Source organism: Halichoerus grypus, chromosome 10 (assembly GCF_964656455.1).
Source record: "Halichoerus grypus chromosome 10, mHalGry1.hap1.1, whole genome shotgun sequence".
Lineage (NCBI taxonomy): Eukaryota > Metazoa > Chordata > Mammalia > Carnivora > Phocidae > Halichoerus > Halichoerus grypus.
Window position 1 is genome coordinate 6,792,285 of NC_135721.1, and position 18,145 is coordinate 6,810,429.

An 18,145-nucleotide genomic window follows, 5' to 3' on the forward strand; every position below is an offset into this window, starting at 1 on the left:
AGTGAACATTAAGTGGTTACAGATTGCCGTTGATTGTAATGAAAAGAGCAATAGTCTTGACAGAAAATCAATTAATGTGGTCGATATACCTCTCAAGGGGCTGTACATTTTATTGATGACTACTGTAGAACCAGCGTGTCTGAACTTCGAATGCATTTTGAACTATCTTGTCAAATCCTTCCAGTCTTTCCAGAGGATTCCTTTATGGTCTTGAAACACAAAGTTGGGAGAAACTAGAGTGAATTCTGGTCTCCTGGTGAGTCACATCCCTGATGACGTCAAATTTAAAACTAAGCTAGACTCGGCAGGACTCCAGCAGTGTATCCTTGGTTCCACAGTGTGGTTATTGTCGATGTCATGGCGCATTCCACCCACGTCTTAGAGCTGCATGTGTCCAGGGGGTGGTATCCTGGGCAGCTGATGGTGGCGTAGATTTGAGATTCCCACAGTCTGTTTTCAGAGAAGCATGAATTCTCTGGTAAACTCTGGCAGTTGCTATATTGCCGTTGCTGGTTTTCTCAAGACAGTGGGAAGTGTTCAGTGATTTTTGGTGAAATAATAATTGCTTATTTTGTACGAGGCCCTTCACAGAGCACTTGATATATTAGCTCATTTGCCCTTCACGACAACCAATGACCTTGGTATTTATCCCCACTTTACAAAGGAGGAACTGAGGCTTAGAATGTTATAATGTGCCCAAGGTTATATGTTATTGAAGTGCCAGATCGAGGGTGGGGCCCTTTCATCTGATCCCAGAGCTTGAACTTAACCTCTGAGGAGCCCGGGACATAAACCGGCCTTTGTGGGGGTGAGTCTTGCCGTGTGCTGAGCATGTAAGCAGAGCTGCCGTCCCTCCCCATCCCCGTCCCCAGCAAATGTTGAACAGCCTCTCCACGTGATGTCAGTACTCCCACCATGACCTTTTTGTCAAATCTGTGCCGTCATGAGTAACCAGTGTGAGTTCCCGACTGTGCGGTGGGGAAGAGGTGCTTGGTAACACACCCTCATGTGGGGAGTTTGCCTCACAAACAGTGATCCTCAGTGACTCCAGAAACAGAGTAGTAAAATGATTCAGAAGTGATGAGTTTTGACTGTTACTTTGTTTTTAATATAATTTATGTAACTGTGAGTTTATATAATGTAGTTTTACTAATGGCAATCATGAGCTGGTAGGAGCCTGACCCCAGCACATCTGTTACACCTGCTTAAATGTGTCTCAAAACCTCAACTGATGCTTCATGAGACTCTTGCCCACTAAACAGGAAAAGGCCAAGGAAGGTGGAAGGGAAGATGTTTATATCTCAGTGAAATGATGAGGTGGCTTCTGATACAGGGTTCGAATCTTGGTCTCTCTCTCCCAGGGCCTCTGTCAGCAAATGTTCCCAGGAGTTTGTTTGGCCAGCTGTTAGCCCTGATGGAGCCGTCAGGCAGAGCCTGCTTATTTAATATCTGCAGGTATTTCTAGACCCTGACCAATGCCGTAGTTCCAGACTCTCCCTCATGGTTACAGAAAAACAGAGGGATGGAGCACCTGGGTGGCTCAGTCGGTTAAGCATCTGCCCTCAGCTCAGGTCATGATCCTAGGGTCTGGGATCAAACCGCACATCGGGCTCCTGCTGAGCGGGGAGTCTCCTTCTCCCTCTCCCTCTGCCACTCCTCCTGCTTGTGCTTAATCTGTCTCTCTCTGTCAAATAAATAAAGAAAACCTTAAAAAAAGAAAAAAGAAAAACAGAGAGAAAAGGGCCCCGAATTTTGTGAGGTTCACTCCCACCCTCCGCTTGCCCCTCAACTCTGCCTGTGTGGTTGCTCACTGGAGGTGGGCATCTCCCCAACCCCACCCACTGCGTACCAGGACAGTGGGCCCAACATCCTGTCCTGAACCCTTACTGCGCAGCCGAGAAGTCAAGCGCTGCATGGACAGTGTGTGTTGGGTTAGGATTCATTTATAAAACATGAGTTCAAGCCCTTTTTTTGAAAGATTTTATTTACGTATTTTTTAAAGATTTATTTTAGAGAGAGAGCTTAAACGGTGGGGAGGGGCAGAGGGAGAGGGAGAATCTCAAGCAGGCTTCCAGCATGAAGCCCAGGACCTTGAGATCACAACCTCAGCCGAAATCAAGAGTTGGACACTTAACCGACGGAGCCAGCCAGGTGCCCCTATGAAGTCAAGCCTTTCTAGAGTATCCAGGTTCTTTTGTTCTGTGTAGACAGTTGGATGCTTGCACAGAGGATCTCCTGAAGGCTTGACACATAGATGTCTCTGTGTGTGTGTTTAGAATTATGTCTGGCACATCGTAAGCACTGTGAAGGATTAGCTCTCCTTATTTTCCAAGATGACTTTAAACCCTTTCGGAAGAATGATCCACATGTCCTTGTGTGTGAATCCACAGGGAGATTCCACTCTGGTTGTCTGCTCCGTGCATGAACCTAATTTAGGATGCGCAGAGCGGTGACCTCAGGGTGTTTGGTTGAGTTGTTCATCATGGTATGTGTTCTTGTGCAGCAAACGTTGATTAAACTTCTTTGCACCCTATTAAGAGGGTGAACTGGAAAGTAACTTTCCAGTGTCTCCGTGGGAATGTCCTGGGCAAAATTGCTTTACAGGCTCAGTGATTCTCTGTCCTTGAGGTGAATCAGTCCTAGAGCTCATATCTCAGGGAGGTGTGCTGTGATGAGTGGGGATTTTCATTCTCTGGCTGGCATGGTGCTCCTAAACAGACGCTCGCCATGTAGAATGTCGCTCCTGTTCTCCCATATGGCCTCACCATATTCTTCATGATAAAAATTTTTTTGCTTAATTCCGTGAATTATTTTCTGGTCTCAGGTTTGCCCACAGTTCCCTTGGATGGTATGCTGTGGCAATGTCACCATTTCCTTTTTTTATATATTTTGGGTTCAAAGCATGCTTGGTTTCCATATTAACTGAGTGGATTTCAACAGCATCCGTGAAGGTAGCTGGTTAGCAGTTATCTTTTCTTCCCTCCACCTGCTTTTAGAATCATGTCTTATTCAGCAGAGAGAAACTGGGTATGTGAAGGTACTAATTAGTTCTAGGAAGTCATGTCGTTTGAACTGGTACTCTAGCACACACTGCTTGGTATCCTTAGATTTTAAAGCAAACCTGCTTTCAGAAATCCTCCTGGTAAACATAGATTTGGGGAAGGTAAATTTTCTCCCTAACATAGGTCATCATTTCAGCGTTGATTTTCAGTTTATAAGTAAAACAGTACCATTGGTACTAAGGTCCTTGTATCATATGATCCATTTGACATCATATGACCTTTGAAATTAATAAAGGAAAATTTGATATTATGAAATTGAAACGGGGTCAGTAATTTTAAAATCTTTTCCATCAAATTGAAGAGCAGGGTCAGGAAGCTCAGGAGCACATCTTGCTGACTCAGGCCTATGCTCCCTGACTTTGTCCTGCCTCCCTTCTCAAGAGGTTGTTAACAAGCTGTCCAGTGTAGAGGCGGCCCGCTGACCGCCAGGTCTGAAGGAGAGCGCGTGGAGAGGGAGGCCCGTGGAGACTGACAGCTACCTCACAGTTGGAAGCGCTGTTTCACCTGGCACTGAGTGAAAGCCACTCCTTTTCCGGAGGTCAGAATTGCGAGCTCACAGCATTTCTCGGCTCTGCCTGCTGGGGTCCAGTGCCCTCACGTCCCTGGGCCTTTACCCATTTGAACATTAACGGTGTGTCATGCCCTCGGGCCTTCCACACTGCTGGGATGGGAGCGGCCCAAAGTCTGCTTTGTTACTGAGAGAAGCCAGATTGGTTGACCAGGTTCACACGTGAGGTAACAACAGCCCCCAGGCTCTGGACAGGAGGAGCCCACCGCCCCCAGTGTGGCATTCTCTGGGTACAGCTGGGCTAAGGCCCTCTCTCAGGAAGTTCTTTCTCTCATTTGTCCATTCCTCCCGTTGAGGGGCATAAAAACAGGGGAAAATGTCAGAAGAGTAGATCTCCCTCCACCTGGAAACATGAAAACGGGCAGGAGGTTTTCCACATCCTCACCCCAAACTCTAAACACAATTTCCAGATAACATCTAGGGCCTCTCTCTGGCTCCGTGGACCCTGCACGGGTAGGTGCTACAAATCTGCAGGATGTGGGACTCCCAAGTCCTCGTGCTCAGGTGCTTCCATGCAGTGAGGGGGAGGCATGCAGGGTTCCCCGCAAGGCAAGTGGGGTAAAGCGGGCGTCTTGACCAGGCAACTGCCCTGCTATTGTACACCTGCTGTCTCCTCACTCGTTGTGCTCAGCACAGACTTCTTTCCCAGCCCCCAGCACCGGGTATCTCTTTCTGTCAACATCCCTCTCGTTAGACTGAGCTCTCTCCAAGCAGGGTCGTGTCTCATGCTCAGCGCCCAGCATGCCCAAGGACTCGGTGTGCGTTTGCGGACTGAGTAGGGGCTAGCATTTGCTTTGCTGAGTGATGTGGCACTTCAGACCCTCCTAGATCTGATCTGACCCTGTGTCTGCTCGGTGTCGCCCTCAAAGTCCTCTGGGAGTGTTGGGAGCTGCTTCCCACCAGGCTTCCTGCTTCCTTGGCTCCTGCCCACGAGGCCTGCTGGGACCCACATTTTCTTGACATGACCCTGCAGCCTCCATCTGCAAATGCTTTGCTTTTGTTGATGATTCTAAAGGAGTTCTCTGCAGGCTGAAATATTCGCTGGAACTTGGCAAAACTGTGAGGCGGCACATTTCTCTGCATTGGACGAATGTGACGCACGGATATGGTGGCTCCCTGGACCAGCTGTCCCCTGGTAAACCAGCCAAGTCCAAGCAGAAGGGAGGCAGCTTTCTGATTCCCAGGGAATTCTCCTCCTCACGCCCCCTCCCATCTGCCTACCACAGACTCGGAGGCATGTGGGCCCCTCGCACACAGAGGGGTGCTGTGGCTTTTCTGTCACTTACCTTCTGAAAACGATGGTGCTTGGCGAGGGGACGGTGTCCACATTATAGTGAAAGATGGGTTGTGAGAGCATGGCTGGCTCTAAACAGGGGTCTGATCCCGAGGTTCGGTCCTGGATCTGTCACTGACGATCCGAGAAATCCATTGTAGGCGTTGACTCCTTGGTACGTCGGTGCGGTCAGCTGACATGGTTGACCATCAGCCTCATTCTTGGGGAAACAGCGGCGAGGCCCTGGGGTTTTGTCACCTGACAATGGCTTGAGGCCACCAGGCCAGGACTAGGGACCCAGGTGGGGTCGGTTAGTGCTTGGTGCTTCAGGCCATCTAGGATGCCTTGTTCACTTACCAAGGACAGTAAAATTAGGAAGGCTCATCACGAAGTTATAAGCTGACACATGTCCCCTGTCCTTCGGCCTCCCTCACAATCCCATTTCACTGTGTCATGTTACTTGGCCACCAGAAGGTTCGACCTCATCTAACTCAGATCCCTTTGGCCGCTCCTTCCAGTCTGCTCCCTCGGAAAGAGAAGAGGCTGCTCAAGCAGCAGCCTTACCTCCCAGAACCTCTGTGGTTACCCTGTGTCCACGTCACTCCTCGAGAGTAGAAGTAGCAGAGCCCCCCCCGCCCCCCTGCTCCCCATTGTGCCATTTTCAACACGGAAGTTAAAATATCTCCTCTCTCCAAAGCCCTGTGCTAGGTGCTCCCACTCGGTTTTGTTTCATTAAACACGGAAGAAGCTAATCTCTGTCAGGTGCTGGCCTGGATGCTGGGACATGATGATTAAACCCCTGGTTTTAAGTAGCTCCTGATCACTCAGAGTTTGTGCATCCATTCAGGAAATGCCAGTCACCATACCGTCAGGGTAGCTGGTCTAAGGCCGTGACCTTTATCTTCCTATCTGCTGCATCGAGCAGAGTGCCAAGGATTCAGTAAGCGTTAACTAAAATGTGTTCATTTAATTTTTGACAAATAAAAAGGTTGATTGTTGAGTGGGGATCTTACATTTGGAACAAATACATTTTTAGTGCTTCAGTTTATAGAATGCTTTCACCTAAATTGTCCCAATTTATTATTATTACAACCCAGCAAGGCAGGTGTCATCCCCATTTTACTGACGAAAAATCGAAACTCAGGGAAACTGACTTGTGTGTGGTCACAAAACCAGAAAATTGAACCGTGATTTAATCCCAAGTCTTGGCTTCCTGGCCCAGCACCCACTCCACTGTATCAGAGACACCTCCTTGCTGGCGTAAATAGATCTTATTAGATCCATTTCACTTGGAGCCTGAGTTTTTGGGGGCATGGGTAAGGAGGAAAACTGACGTTGGACCAGGTTACTGCTTCTTCCTGTCCATCTAGGTACTCTATCCAGGGGACATTTTATGAGAACATTTCTCTGTAATAGACGTACTGCTTCTTATCTCTGGTTTTATGGGTACCTTTGGGGTTTGAGTTTTGTCCATCTTTATTAATGGCAAGCCACTTTATTGCTCTATTTCTTAGTGGCCATTAAATAAATCATCAGATGCATGAGTAGTGTGTAGCAGTGGAATGGATTAATAATTGAGTACCCTGAAATAGACTTCTGTTTTTGCAGCTTGCCAAGAATATTGGGAATGCAGGCTTTAATGAGATTATGGAGTGTTGCCTTCCAGCTGAAGACTCGGTCAAACCCAACCCGGGCAGTGACATGTAAGTATGAAACTGGCTGTTCTCGTTTTCTGAGCAAAGATTGGCCTTGTACCTGAGCCCCGAGAGACAGGAGAATAACAAGCTTGGGGTATCTCAGTGGTTGCTTCTTTAGGGAATATATCAGCCTGGGTGTTTTTGTGTAAGTCACCTTTTTGGGTATCCAAATAAAAATTTGGTGTGGCTGCTTTTCTTAGGAAGAAACCACAGGAAGGCAGCTTTGGCCGATGCTCTCTGTCTGGGAGGGAGGACAGTGAGTGTCGCCCTTGCTGGTGGTGTGTGGGTACCCCCTCACTTCTGCCTCAGGGGACTTCTCTCTCCCCTTCTCTCCGCATAAATTCTCAGCCACTGGGAGGGTTAGTTGTCATAGATACATGACTGCGTATCATTTTCTTTCCCAGGGTCCTTGCAAATGTGGAGTGTGTTTTCTTCAACAAGAGTTTTTTTGGTTTTGTTTTACTGTTGACACAAAACCTAACTGAGAAGCTTTTGTGCCTCATGGTGCATCCGCTGGCCTGATGAAGCAGAGCTTATAGGAGATTTTCCTGCCAGTCTTATCAAACAAAGCATAAATCACCCAGATCACACTGGTCGTTGAGAGGGAGAGGTGGACGGAAGGGCAGCAGGTCAGGGCAGCGGCTGGCCCGTCTGCTCCAGGCGGCTGGGGGCTGGTCACTGCTCTGTCGCGATGCAGAGTGGGCAGACGGAAGGAAGGAAGGTGTCTGCAGGGCAGTGAAGACACAGCACCTGCATTCGAGTGGGGAGTCTGGGCCCAAGTGTTCCAGCAGGAGAGGAGGAAATGAGAAAACTGTGATAAGAGAGAGTAGGAAAATTCATTTACCGAGACAGCACTGCCTTTGGAAGAAGCTTGGGAGGGAATTGATGGCAGAGGTCCTCCCGAAGGACATTGGGTGAGGACAGTGAACTGTGCTTGAAGAGAGCTTTGACACCTGGGAGGCCGTGTCCAGGCCTGTGGCGGAAGCTGAGAGCTTCGGTGTTTGTAGCCTGTTCGTTGGGATGTGTCTTTGGGAAGCTGAGATTGTAGGATCTGTGTTCTTTTGCATCGAGGTAAGGTAACTCCATGTAGTAAGACAGCACAGACATCTAAGGGCGTGAACCCAGCCCGTGGCCATCAGGTACCAGGTATCTGAGATGAGCGTTTGGTTGGTGTTGGATTAGAGTTGATTCACGTCGGAGTCCTGTAGCAGATGTTTGTGCTGTAGCAGTTCTGTGAGATTGGACACCAGGCACGAGGCCGTTGTCCTCTCTGGATGGAGATCTGAGTTCCAAATCTGTATTCTTACCCAGACCTGGAAATCTAGCCCTTCCTTGATGGTGGGACCTGGGCAGGCTTGCTAGCTTCTCAGAGCCCTCTTCTCTGACGTAAGCAGGGGATCACACTCCACTGCTCACAGAGCCGTCGGGCTGATCATCAGTGGGGTGGTGAGGTGACACATGCACTTTGGTGGTGTTGGCAACTCTGTCTGCTCGCCATGGGTGTGGGTAGTAGAGGCAATGTGAGTGCTACACACTGATCCCACAGACCCCGGAAACTTAGGGTCCTTGCAATTTAGGTTTCAACTAGAGAGTTACCCAGAGGTGAGCCAGCTTTTCCTAGGGTAGCTAAAAGATCCTGTTGAGTAAAGGAAACTCCATGGTCCGGTATGGCACATTTATTTAGTCTAATTAATACCTGCACTCAAAGAGAAGGTACCAGTCTCCTGAAATGCTGTAACGTTGATCAATTTTGAACAAAGCATATGATAAATAATTTCTTCCAAGTACCAGGGGTCCTTTATAAAAAGCAGAGAATTTGTTTATTCTGGGGCTAGATGACTCTAAAAAATGAGCACTATCTGCTTCGAATCCTTCAATATAAACATATTGTCTGCGTTTAGACACCCCCCCCAACCTTGGCACAAATGTAAAGGAAGTTTAGCCCTCCCCCTCCCCCCCCCCAAATGAGGGTGGATGGCCAGTGTGATGGCAAAATGCCGCCCGCTTTCATACCTGCTCAGGTGAAATTAACTGCTGGGCTCTCTGCTCCCGTAGCATTTGGCTCGGTTTTAAAACCTTTCATCCCACTTTCTACCATACCAGAGTATCGATACCCATTTCTCTAATAAATTGCATCTTCCTAAACTTTGTATTTTGTATTTCCAACACCACATGTTGCTTGTGGTGGTTCAGTACATATTTAATGAATCAACGAGTCAGAGATAAAGTCCCAGCTCTGTGGCTACTTAAATAAGCTGATACTTTACTTGCACACGAGAAGGAGTGTACCATTGCTGGCTTTATCTCAGCAGAACACACCATCTGCAGATAAATCTGTTGAAAGAGAAGCTGAAGACCCTCTAGTGGCCTGTGAATCCCAGATTTTGGATTTGGGGGGTTATGCAGAGAGAGAAATAGGTGGAAGGGGGGAAGCAGGCAGATTAATGTCTGCTTACAGAGACCCACTGCTCCTCCTGTGATTCAGGACCCTTACACAGGCCCATCCTTCAGACGTACAAGAAACCTGTCCTAAACACGTGCCAAAAGCATTGTCAGTTCACTGCTTTTCTCCCAAAAGCAAGAGGTGGGGAGGGGATGGCGCCAGCAGAGTGAACTTCCCCCACAAAGCCGTGGAGCGTGGTGGTGCCTAAAGCAGGTCTGTTCTTGGGCTTGTGTAGGAATGACCTTCAGGGGACGCAGAGCCCTGGACAGATGAATAATACATTAAAAAACAAGTAAAGGGGCCAGTATCTCTCTAGCTCCTTCCAAGGGAGGCAGGGGAGGTCACCTTGGTGATTGTCCCACCAGGATTATTGAAACTCCCTAAAACTTGACAGCCGTCTAGTCCAACCACCCATCATAGGAGACCTATAGAATTTGAATCATTGTCAGATAGAGCACACCGTCAAGCCCAGAAGGTCCCTGAGCAGTTCTCTGTGCGCCACACTGTGCTAGGAGGCCCCCTCAGGGAACTCGCCCACTGCGTGAGGAAACAGAATCTTATGTCCCTCCATAGACTTCAGTTTACTTCTCTGTAAGGGTTTGTGAGGCGACACACATAAACTGGTTAGCACAGTTCACGCAGTCTGCATTTTACAAACACCCAGGCCGTGGATGTCTTAGGTCAGGTCGTCAGCAGTGAGGAGTGAAGCCCCTGCTACCCTCTCGGACAGAGCCTGGAGTTGGCCTGCTCGCTCCCGGCCCTGGGGCACTGCAGCCCGGGCCCTGGGGTGCTGACCGGAGGGGCTCGGTGACTGGTGGCGACAGCAGAGGCGGTTGGCACAGCCCTGGCGGCAGGATGGGAGGGAGCAGTGCCTGAGCTGAGAAGAGCTGACCAGGTTCCACTTGGCACTACGAGCCCCTTGGTTCCATGCTGGTGTTTCTAGAATGCTGTGCCAAACGCCTGAATGTGCTCTCTCACGTAACCTGCAGCAGCCCTGTGAGCAGGTGGGGTCACCGGAAGGGCTTGCCCACGGTGCCCTCGACAGGAGGCGGAGCGGGTCTGGGCAGCCATCTGACCTTGAGCCCGGGCGCTCCGAGCCGACCACCAGGCCCTGGCTGTTCCTTCAGCCTCCCCTGCCCAGCTTTTTGAAATTGCAGGGCACTTCACTTTCCAGAAAGAGTAGTTTCCAGAAGGGAGCCGAGGGCATTGATCCTGTTGTGCTATTCTCCCTGTGTCTCTGTACATCTGTTGGCTAAAGTTAAGTTTTTGTATTGTCGGTGGAATTTTGTTTTCTCTGCCATGCTTTTTTTCACAGCTTTATTGAAATATAATTCACATACCATACAGTTCACCCATTTAAATGTAAATTCAGTATTGTTCAGCATGTTCACAGAGTGTGCGTCCATCACCACAATTTTATTTTACTTTAAAGATTTTGTCTATTTGAGAGAGAGAGCGAGAGAGCACAAGCCGGGGGGGGGGGGAGGGGCAGAGGCAGAGGGAGAAGCAGACTCCCCGCTGAGCAGGGAGCCTGATGCAGGACTCCATCCCAGGACCCCGAGATCCCAGGACCCCAGGACACGAGGACCCTAGCTGAGGGCAGACACTAACCGACTGAGCCACCCAGGCGCCCCATCACTACAATTTTAGAACATTTTCATCCCCCCAAAACAAAACCCCGCACCTGTTAACCGGCACTGCGCCCCCCCCCCCCAGGCCCTGCTAATCCACCTTGTGTCTCCACAGATTGGCCTCTTCTGGGCATCCTGTTTACGCAGGATCATAGAGTGTGTGGCCTCGTGTGGCTTCTTTGACTTCGAGTAATGTTTTCAGGGCTCATCATGCTGCAGCCTGTGTTGGTACTTTGTTCCCTTGTCTGGCTGTGTGGAGAGACCACATTTTGTTTGTCCATTCATCAGCTGATGGGTTTCTGGGGTGCTTCCTGACACTTCTCACCTGGTGGCCACAGGGAACTTAGCATTATTCACTGTGCCTCTCAAAAATCCTGTCCACGTCTTTTATTCCGCTGTAACTTGTTAAGGCCATTGGAGTAAAATACGGAGAGTCCTCCTGACACAGGAACTACTGTTTTTCTTGCTGTCTATCTTTGAAGTTCATCAGCAAGTTCTAGGGTCCTGAAAGGACCTACCGCATGCCCTGCAAATGTCAGTTCACCGACTTGTCACAGTTCCACGAGGGTGTGGGGTACACACTTGCACAGCTAAGACTTGGGACCTCCAGGGATAGGATGCTTGTCCCAGACACACCACCGGTGTGGTGGGGGCGGGATTTGAACCCGTGCTGCCCTTGGCTTCTCAGAGCTGCCGCCACTCCGTGCTCTGTGGGGAGGTAGAGTCTGCGGACGCTGTGCCACAGGAAGGCCAGAAAACGGAGCGCAGAGACTGCCAGCTTGTTCTGGTTCACCAGACATACGGTGCCTGCCTTTCCTACCAGGCGCGGTGCCCATGACTGAGGAGATCGCATCTTCACTCTGCGGAGGGCCTCCCAGTCCGCCTGACCCGGCCAGCTACCGTTGGCCCCTGAGTAAGGCCCAGGCACCCTGCCCCGGGCCTTGAGGCCTCTTGGGTTGGAAACTGGAAATGTCAGTGCTGCTTAAAAGGGCTCTAGGTGTCACCGGACGTAGACGCTGCATGGTCCCACAGCAGCCCCCTTCCTACACCCCAGCGCTTCCCCCAAGGAGGGTGTGGGCAGGACTTTTAAAAATTGTTCCAGAATGAAGGTTAGATATGTTTGAATAGAGGCCCTTAATCGTTTACAAGGCAATTATGCTTGATTTCAGGAATGCCAGAAAGGACTACATTACTGCCAAGTACATCGAGAGGAAATATGCAAGGAAAAGGCATGCGGATAATGCAGCAAAACTTCACAGCCTTTGTGAGGCCGTCAAAACAAGAGATATTTTTGGATTACTCCAAGCGTATGCTGACGGTGTGGATCTTACAGAAAAAATCCCACTGGCCAACGGACATGTAAGGGTGTGGCCTGCTCCTTTTAAAGAAAGAAAAGAAAGTGGGGGGGTGGGGAAGTGGCAAGGCAGTGTAATCAGAAATGCTGAAAAAGTAGTATAGTTCTCTGAAGGAAGATAGCATTGAGTTCTGGGGAAGAAATTGGTGCTTTATTCTTAAGCCAAAAATAGAATGCCAGCCCTGGAAGGAAAGGCCAGTCCCTGGGGGGAGGGAGCATCTTCTCAGGAACCCGAGCAACCCGAGAGAGGTCCTGTCTCTGGTGAGCAGGGATCCAAACTTGCAGTAGCAGCTGCTGGGGCCGCCCTGGGAAGGAGAGCCCCCCAGCCTGCTCCCTCCCCTGTGCCCTCCTCCCTGAGGGAAGGGGAGAAGAGAGACATCCCCCAGTTTCCTGGGAGAACCTTGTTGAGAGGGTGAGGTCTAAAGGTGGGGTGGGATCTTCCTGTCAGGATCGAGTCCACAGGAAACCGGTTACCAGCGTCAAGGGTTGGCATATATCCTAATACTCTTCCATGGGTGACCTCGTGACACACACGACACACTCCCTTGAAACCTTACTGTCATGATGAAGGCGCAGGGTGCTGGCTGTTACCCCTTAGCAGCCCGAGCACACGTTATATGGAGCCTGATATTCGTGTTTAAGAGAGAGAAAAGTCAAGCCCAGGTGGCCCAGGGCAGAGCGTGCTCAGCTCAGAGCTGTGCCGCGGCCAGAGGACAGGGGGGTGGCCCTGGCTGGCTGGACAGGTGGAGTGGGGCACCTCCCTCTTCGCCGCATGTTCCCTGTTGCATGGATATTTCCTTTGCCTCCGGCTCTCTTGCCCACCCACCTGCCTGAGACAACCACCATCTGGTCTGTCCTCCCCCACCTGCCAGAACTCACGTTCAGAGAAGGCCGTGGGGTCAGGTGTCCCCTAGTATAAACTGAAGGCAGTCTGGGCATTAGCACTGATGGCCCTATCCGTAAGTATAGAATGAAAACCGTGAACACCGGTATCAGACACTGCATACAAGAGGCCTGGGGAACCTTCCTGGTGTCTTTGAACAAAAGGGCCCCCCCTTACATGTTGTTGGTGCAGGGATAGGGACCTAGAGATTGGGGGACTCTGAGATGAAACCCCTGAATTTCTTACTACTTCCTGTGGAGGAAGGAAGACCAGTCTCCAAATTGCAGGTTGCCAAGGGCAGAGTTTCCCCAGGAGACTAAAGGGGCCATATATCTTAGAGATTAATGTTTTGAAAGAAAGAATAAAAGGCTTTCAGAAGAGAGAGACACGATTTCACTCACATTGGACACAAAACTGAATACTCCTCTTGGAATTCTGCAATGTTTCTGTTTGGTCTTCAGGAGCCAGATGAAACTGCCCTCCATCTTGCAGTCAGATCGGTGGACCGGACTTCTCTCCACATTGTAGACTTTTTAGTTCAGAACAGGTAGGTGTTCTAAAATTAGGGGAGCGTTTTGTTTTGTTCCTTGGTGTTTCCGAGGAAGGATCAGGTTCCTGCCTCATTATGTGGCCAAGGTGCTGGGATTTTCCCAGGCCTGAACACAAACCGTGGGACAGGAAAAAACCACCAGGAGTGGGGTATTCCAGCATAGTCCCAAAAAAGCCCTAGAGTGTGAGGACAGAGACCCTTCTTGGTATCTGCAAGACCCATCTTCTAGCGTCTGGGACTCAGGAGATACCAGGTCAATACATCTGAATTCTGGGCCCTGGAGGGCAGACTGTGAATCCCACCACCCTGTGTGCACAGAGCCGTCCCCACGCTTGTCCCTCGAGTGTCTCACTAGACCCAGGCAGGTGCCCTGAGCAGTGGGGAGAGTAAAAGGGACACATAAAAGATCCATACTTGGGCCACCCGCCTAAGCTGAGATTGTAAACCGTATCACTGGGTTGTGGGCATTTTGTTTGGTTTGAAAAGTTGTTTCTGTTTTTTAATTAGAAGTTTCCTTTAAAGAATGTGTGTGCCGCTTGCCCGGGCTCCACGGGCCTGTTGTCTGGTACATCGCCCGCCTGGGGCAGCAGGCCAGCCATGAAGACCCGTCACAGTGTACCTTGACTCCCTGATCATGTGTGTGGAGGGGGAGGTGCTGGTCAAAAGCCCCTGAAATTGCCCCAAACAGAGTGGAAAATTCCACCGTGCAAAAGCAAGGTCATATTTTGCCTTTCGGCCTTTCCCTGCTGTTCCTGGGGGGGGCAAGAAATGGCCAGAGGTAGAGCAGCTGGGGGCAGGTCAGCAGTTTGCGGGACTCAGTGGAAGCCGCGCTCTGTTGGAGCCGGAATGCCCACCCAGCGCCTCGCGCGTCACGGTGGCTCCGTGGACAGTGGATGAGACAGCTCGGGGACGCCATTCCTCCTCAGCGTAGTCTCTTGGAGCGTGAGAAGGGAAATCCTGATTTCTTCTAGCGTGGAAGGAGGGCAGCAGGAAGAGGGGAGAGATCAGAAGATGAGGCTCATTTGCACCCTGAAAGCGTAGCAGGTTCTGTCTCGATGAGAGCTGCCCCCCATCCGTCCTTCCAGGGCCCACAGAGCCCCCTCCCTGTCCGTCCTGCTCAGGACAGCCGTGTTTCAGGGCTGCCTCCGCCGGTGGGCTGGGTGGCTTTGTCGGAGGAGTGCAGCAGGCCGGTCCTGTTTTACGCTAGAAGGACTCCCGAAATCTCACGATTGCCGCTTTGGCTGTTTTCGGGGCAGCCCGGGGCCCGCAGGCGCAGAGGCGTTTGCACATTCTGGGCTTTGGGAAAGTGGCTCTTTCCCTTCCTGTCAACAGTGTCAACAATATGGGGAGAAAAGGCTCCCCGTCCTTCTGTGGGACAGGATGGCGAGTCACACCGGCTTCCTGAGGCCCACACCCTTCAGCCTCCGGGCGCTGCCGGAGAAGCGGCAGGGATGCCGTGGTTCGGGGCGGCCCTGGAGGAGGCAGCCAGCACCCCCACCCCCGCAGCAGCCGCACGGGCGCCTCGCTCTGGCCTTCCCTGCCGCTGTCGCCGGGTCCTGCCGGCCTCAGCCCGAGCGCCTCAGCCGCCCCGTCCCGGCAGCGCCGAGTGCCCCGCGCGCTGATTCCGTGGCCTGCCCTGCTCACGGGCCCAGGCCCCGGCCTGCGACTCACCCGTCTCTCCCTCCCTCTGCCCCTGTTGTTGGTCAGCGGGAACCTGGACAAACAGACGGGGAAAGGCAGCACCGCCTTGCACTACTGCTGCCTGACGGACAACGCCGAGTGCCTCAAGCTCCTCCTGCGCGGGAAGGCCTCCATCGAGACCGGTGAGGCCCCCGGGCCCGGCTCCTTGCGCAGGCCCCGCGCTGCTGCGGGGAAGGGTCCGGGTGCTGGGCTCCTGTCGGCCAAGGGGACCCAAGTCCTGCCCTCTGGAGGCGGGGGGCCTCTCCTCCCGTGTCTGTCAGCGGTTTCCCGCCATCCGGGACGTAGGCCTTGCGTCACGGGCAGGCACCGTATGGTTGTGAGAGGCAGAGCGCAGGCCCTGCAGATGCCGCTCGTGCTGAGGTGAACTTGAACGAGGCTTGGGGCTTCTTGCCCCCCTCCTCAGAACCCCCAGCCAGGATCAGGCTTAACCCCTTCCCTGCTCTGGGTGGAAGGTTTACGGGGCGGTGGGGAGTCAACGAGTCTCCTCCTCGGGGGACCCTGAGCTCCTGGGCCTTCATCCCTCCCTCTACCAGGGGACCCTGATGCACTGGCAGCCGCCTGAGGGCAGGCAGCTGTGATGGCCTTGTGAGGAAGTGTTTTTGAAGAACCATTGAACAGAGAGCAAAGAGAACAGAAAGGAGGCACATGCCTGCTTGAGCCAAGTTTCTTTCTTTCTTTTTAATTAATAACCAAACCTTGTTGATGGAGGCTTATTTGGAAGAAAATACAGAATTGCAGATTTACAGACTGCTGAGAAGGAGGTCGGTTAGCGCAGTCTTTAAAATCTCGCCGACCACACGCTGCTGCGGTTCTGTAGGACTGGAAGACCAGTCAGCCTCCCCGCTCCACGCTGTGCATCGCATCAGTCGTGCTCAGTGTCACTTGGTGCTGCCTCCCTGTGTCTTCTTTTAACCGCCTCTTGATACCAGACCTTTGCTTGTTTGTGCCGTAACGCCTCCTTGTGTTGCCCTGCCTTTTAGCCAACGAGTCCGGAGAGACGCCCCTGGACATCGCCAAACGCCTCAGGCACGAGCACTGCGAGGAGCTGGTGAGTCTCCCTCCGGCGCGGACGGAGTGAAGGCGCCCTGCCCAGGCCGGGGAGGAGCCCTGCCCTCTGGGAGGAGGGTCTTCCCACATTTGGACCCTAGAGGGGACAACCAGGAGAAAGCGTACCTGGGGAGTCTTTTGAGAGGAGGGGACCACCCCCCTCGTAGTGACGCTTGGAACACAAGTCGGAATTTGCTGGTTGGACACGTGGCGTCACCTGGGGCAAGTGGAGCAGAGATCGGGAGGCCGCCGCAGCTCTGGCCCTTCTCTCGAGTCTGAGCCGCTAGCTCTTCCCCTTGCGGCGGCGTCCCCAGCTGGTGTGCGCAGTCTGTTCTCCAGCCCCAAGTCACTTGGATTGTTCCGCACCGTCTTTTCCCGTCCTGTTCTAGAAGAGGCAGTGCAGCCAGCACACAGAGCCCACAGGGTCAGGCAGCGTAGGGGCTGCCACGGTGACCTGGGGAAGTCACGCCAGTGCCAACTCCCCCGCTGTTCCCTTATTCGTAAGGTGGAGTCCGTTACACCAGTTTACAAGGTTGTTGCAAGAATTAGCATTGCACCGTGCGACACTCAGTGAGTGCTCAATAAATGGAACTACTACTAAATGCTATGCAGGTGTGAGATGAGTAAGAGGTACTGTTCTCAGTACTTCACGTCCACTAATTTAATCTGGATAGCCACCTTATGACACGGTTGCTTCTGCTACCCCTATTTTACAGATGAGGAAACAGGCACAGAAGGGTTAAGGAACTTGCCCAAGGTCACACAGCTACACTCTGGCTGTGGAGGAAATTAAGGGCTAATGTGCTAGGACACCCACTGAATCTAATGAATTCGCTTCTCTCCTGTGGATCTAACATGGAATTGGGTATTTACCTTCCTTGAGAGAATTGCGAAAATACTCATTCACATCCTTTTTCCGTGGGCCGTAATCTCTCGTGCGGGCCAAGACTGGTTGGGTTAGCAGTTAGTGGACACGTGCATTGTCCTCTGTTGAGTTTGCTCCTGTGTGTGCCCGGCAGCACCTGCAGGCCAAGCATTAGCCTTTAGATCTCGAACAGCCCTCGCCTGCGCACAGCACTTTACAGTTTACAGAGCACTAAATGGGAGTTTCGAGGTTTGAGTTTCAAGGTCCTCGGTGAGGTAGGGAGGGGGGTTTCAGTCGGCTGGCCTCGCCCCGGAGGGACTCTGCCTCCCCTCTCCCCACCTCCCACCACTGCCTGAGGGTGCCCGCCTCACAGCCCTTCCTCTTCTCAGCTGACCCAGGCCTTATGTGGGAGGTTTAACTCTCACGTCCACGTCGAGTACGAGTGGCGACTGCTCCACGAAGACCTGGATGAGAGCGATGACGATGTGGACGAGAAATTGCAGGTCGGTGCCAGGCTGCAGGACGCCAGGAGTGTTGTGATGCACTTCGCTCCGACACTGTGGAGCCTAATCAGGGCATAAAGTGGTTTTGTACAAAAAGCAGAGTTAACTCTGGGCTTCCATTGATCTCAGTAGCTGTTTGGTTTTGCCCTTCCCACAAGTGCCGCTGGTCTCCCAGCTCCTGCGCGTGTTGATTTAAAGGGACGTTACTTGTGTCCTCATCGTCAGCTCCTCAGATCAAAAGATATGGGGGGGCCTCTGTTTCTAGTGGGATTTCGAGGAAGCCCTCGCACCGTGGATGTGGTAAAGAGCCAGGGGTCCCCAGTATCACAGGTCATGTTCACCTAGTTGATCTTTAAAACCTTAACTGGAATTAAATGACCGTTAGAGCTCTGGGTCCAGCTTTTTCCTTTATCAGATGGGATCATGGAAGCTTCAGGAGAGGTTGATCAGTTGACTCAGCCACAGTGAAGCCAGTGTTTAGACCAGCTTGAGGCCAGACGGAGGGCGCTGGCCTCCGAGTCCAGCTCCCTGCTCATGACACTCTGTCTTGCACAGTTGGGGGCCCCCC

The 18,145-nt window shown here is 51.9% G+C and overlaps 1 protein-coding gene across 8 annotated transcripts in view; it reads left to right on the top strand.

Annotated features, from left to right (window-relative positions):
• Positions 1 to 18,145, top strand: part of ASAP2 (ArfGAP with SH3 domain, ankyrin repeat and PH domain 2) — a 167,184-nt gene that overhangs the window by 133,644 nt on the left and 15,395 nt on the right. For all 8 annotated transcript variants that reach the window (XM_078055944.1, XM_078055946.1, XM_078055945.1 and 5 more), the window contains 6 exons: positions 6,512 to 6,606; positions 11,844 to 12,033; positions 13,373 to 13,458; positions 15,169 to 15,284; positions 16,143 to 16,210; positions 17,464 to 17,577. In XM_078055944.1, the coding sequence (XP_077912070.1) occupies positions 6,512 to 6,606; positions 11,844 to 12,033; positions 13,373 to 13,458; positions 15,169 to 15,284; positions 16,143 to 16,210; positions 17,464 to 17,577 (669 nt within the window). The remainder of the gene's footprint in view (positions 1 to 6,511; positions 6,607 to 11,843; positions 12,034 to 13,372; positions 13,459 to 15,168; positions 15,285 to 16,142; positions 16,211 to 17,463; positions 17,578 to 18,145) is intronic.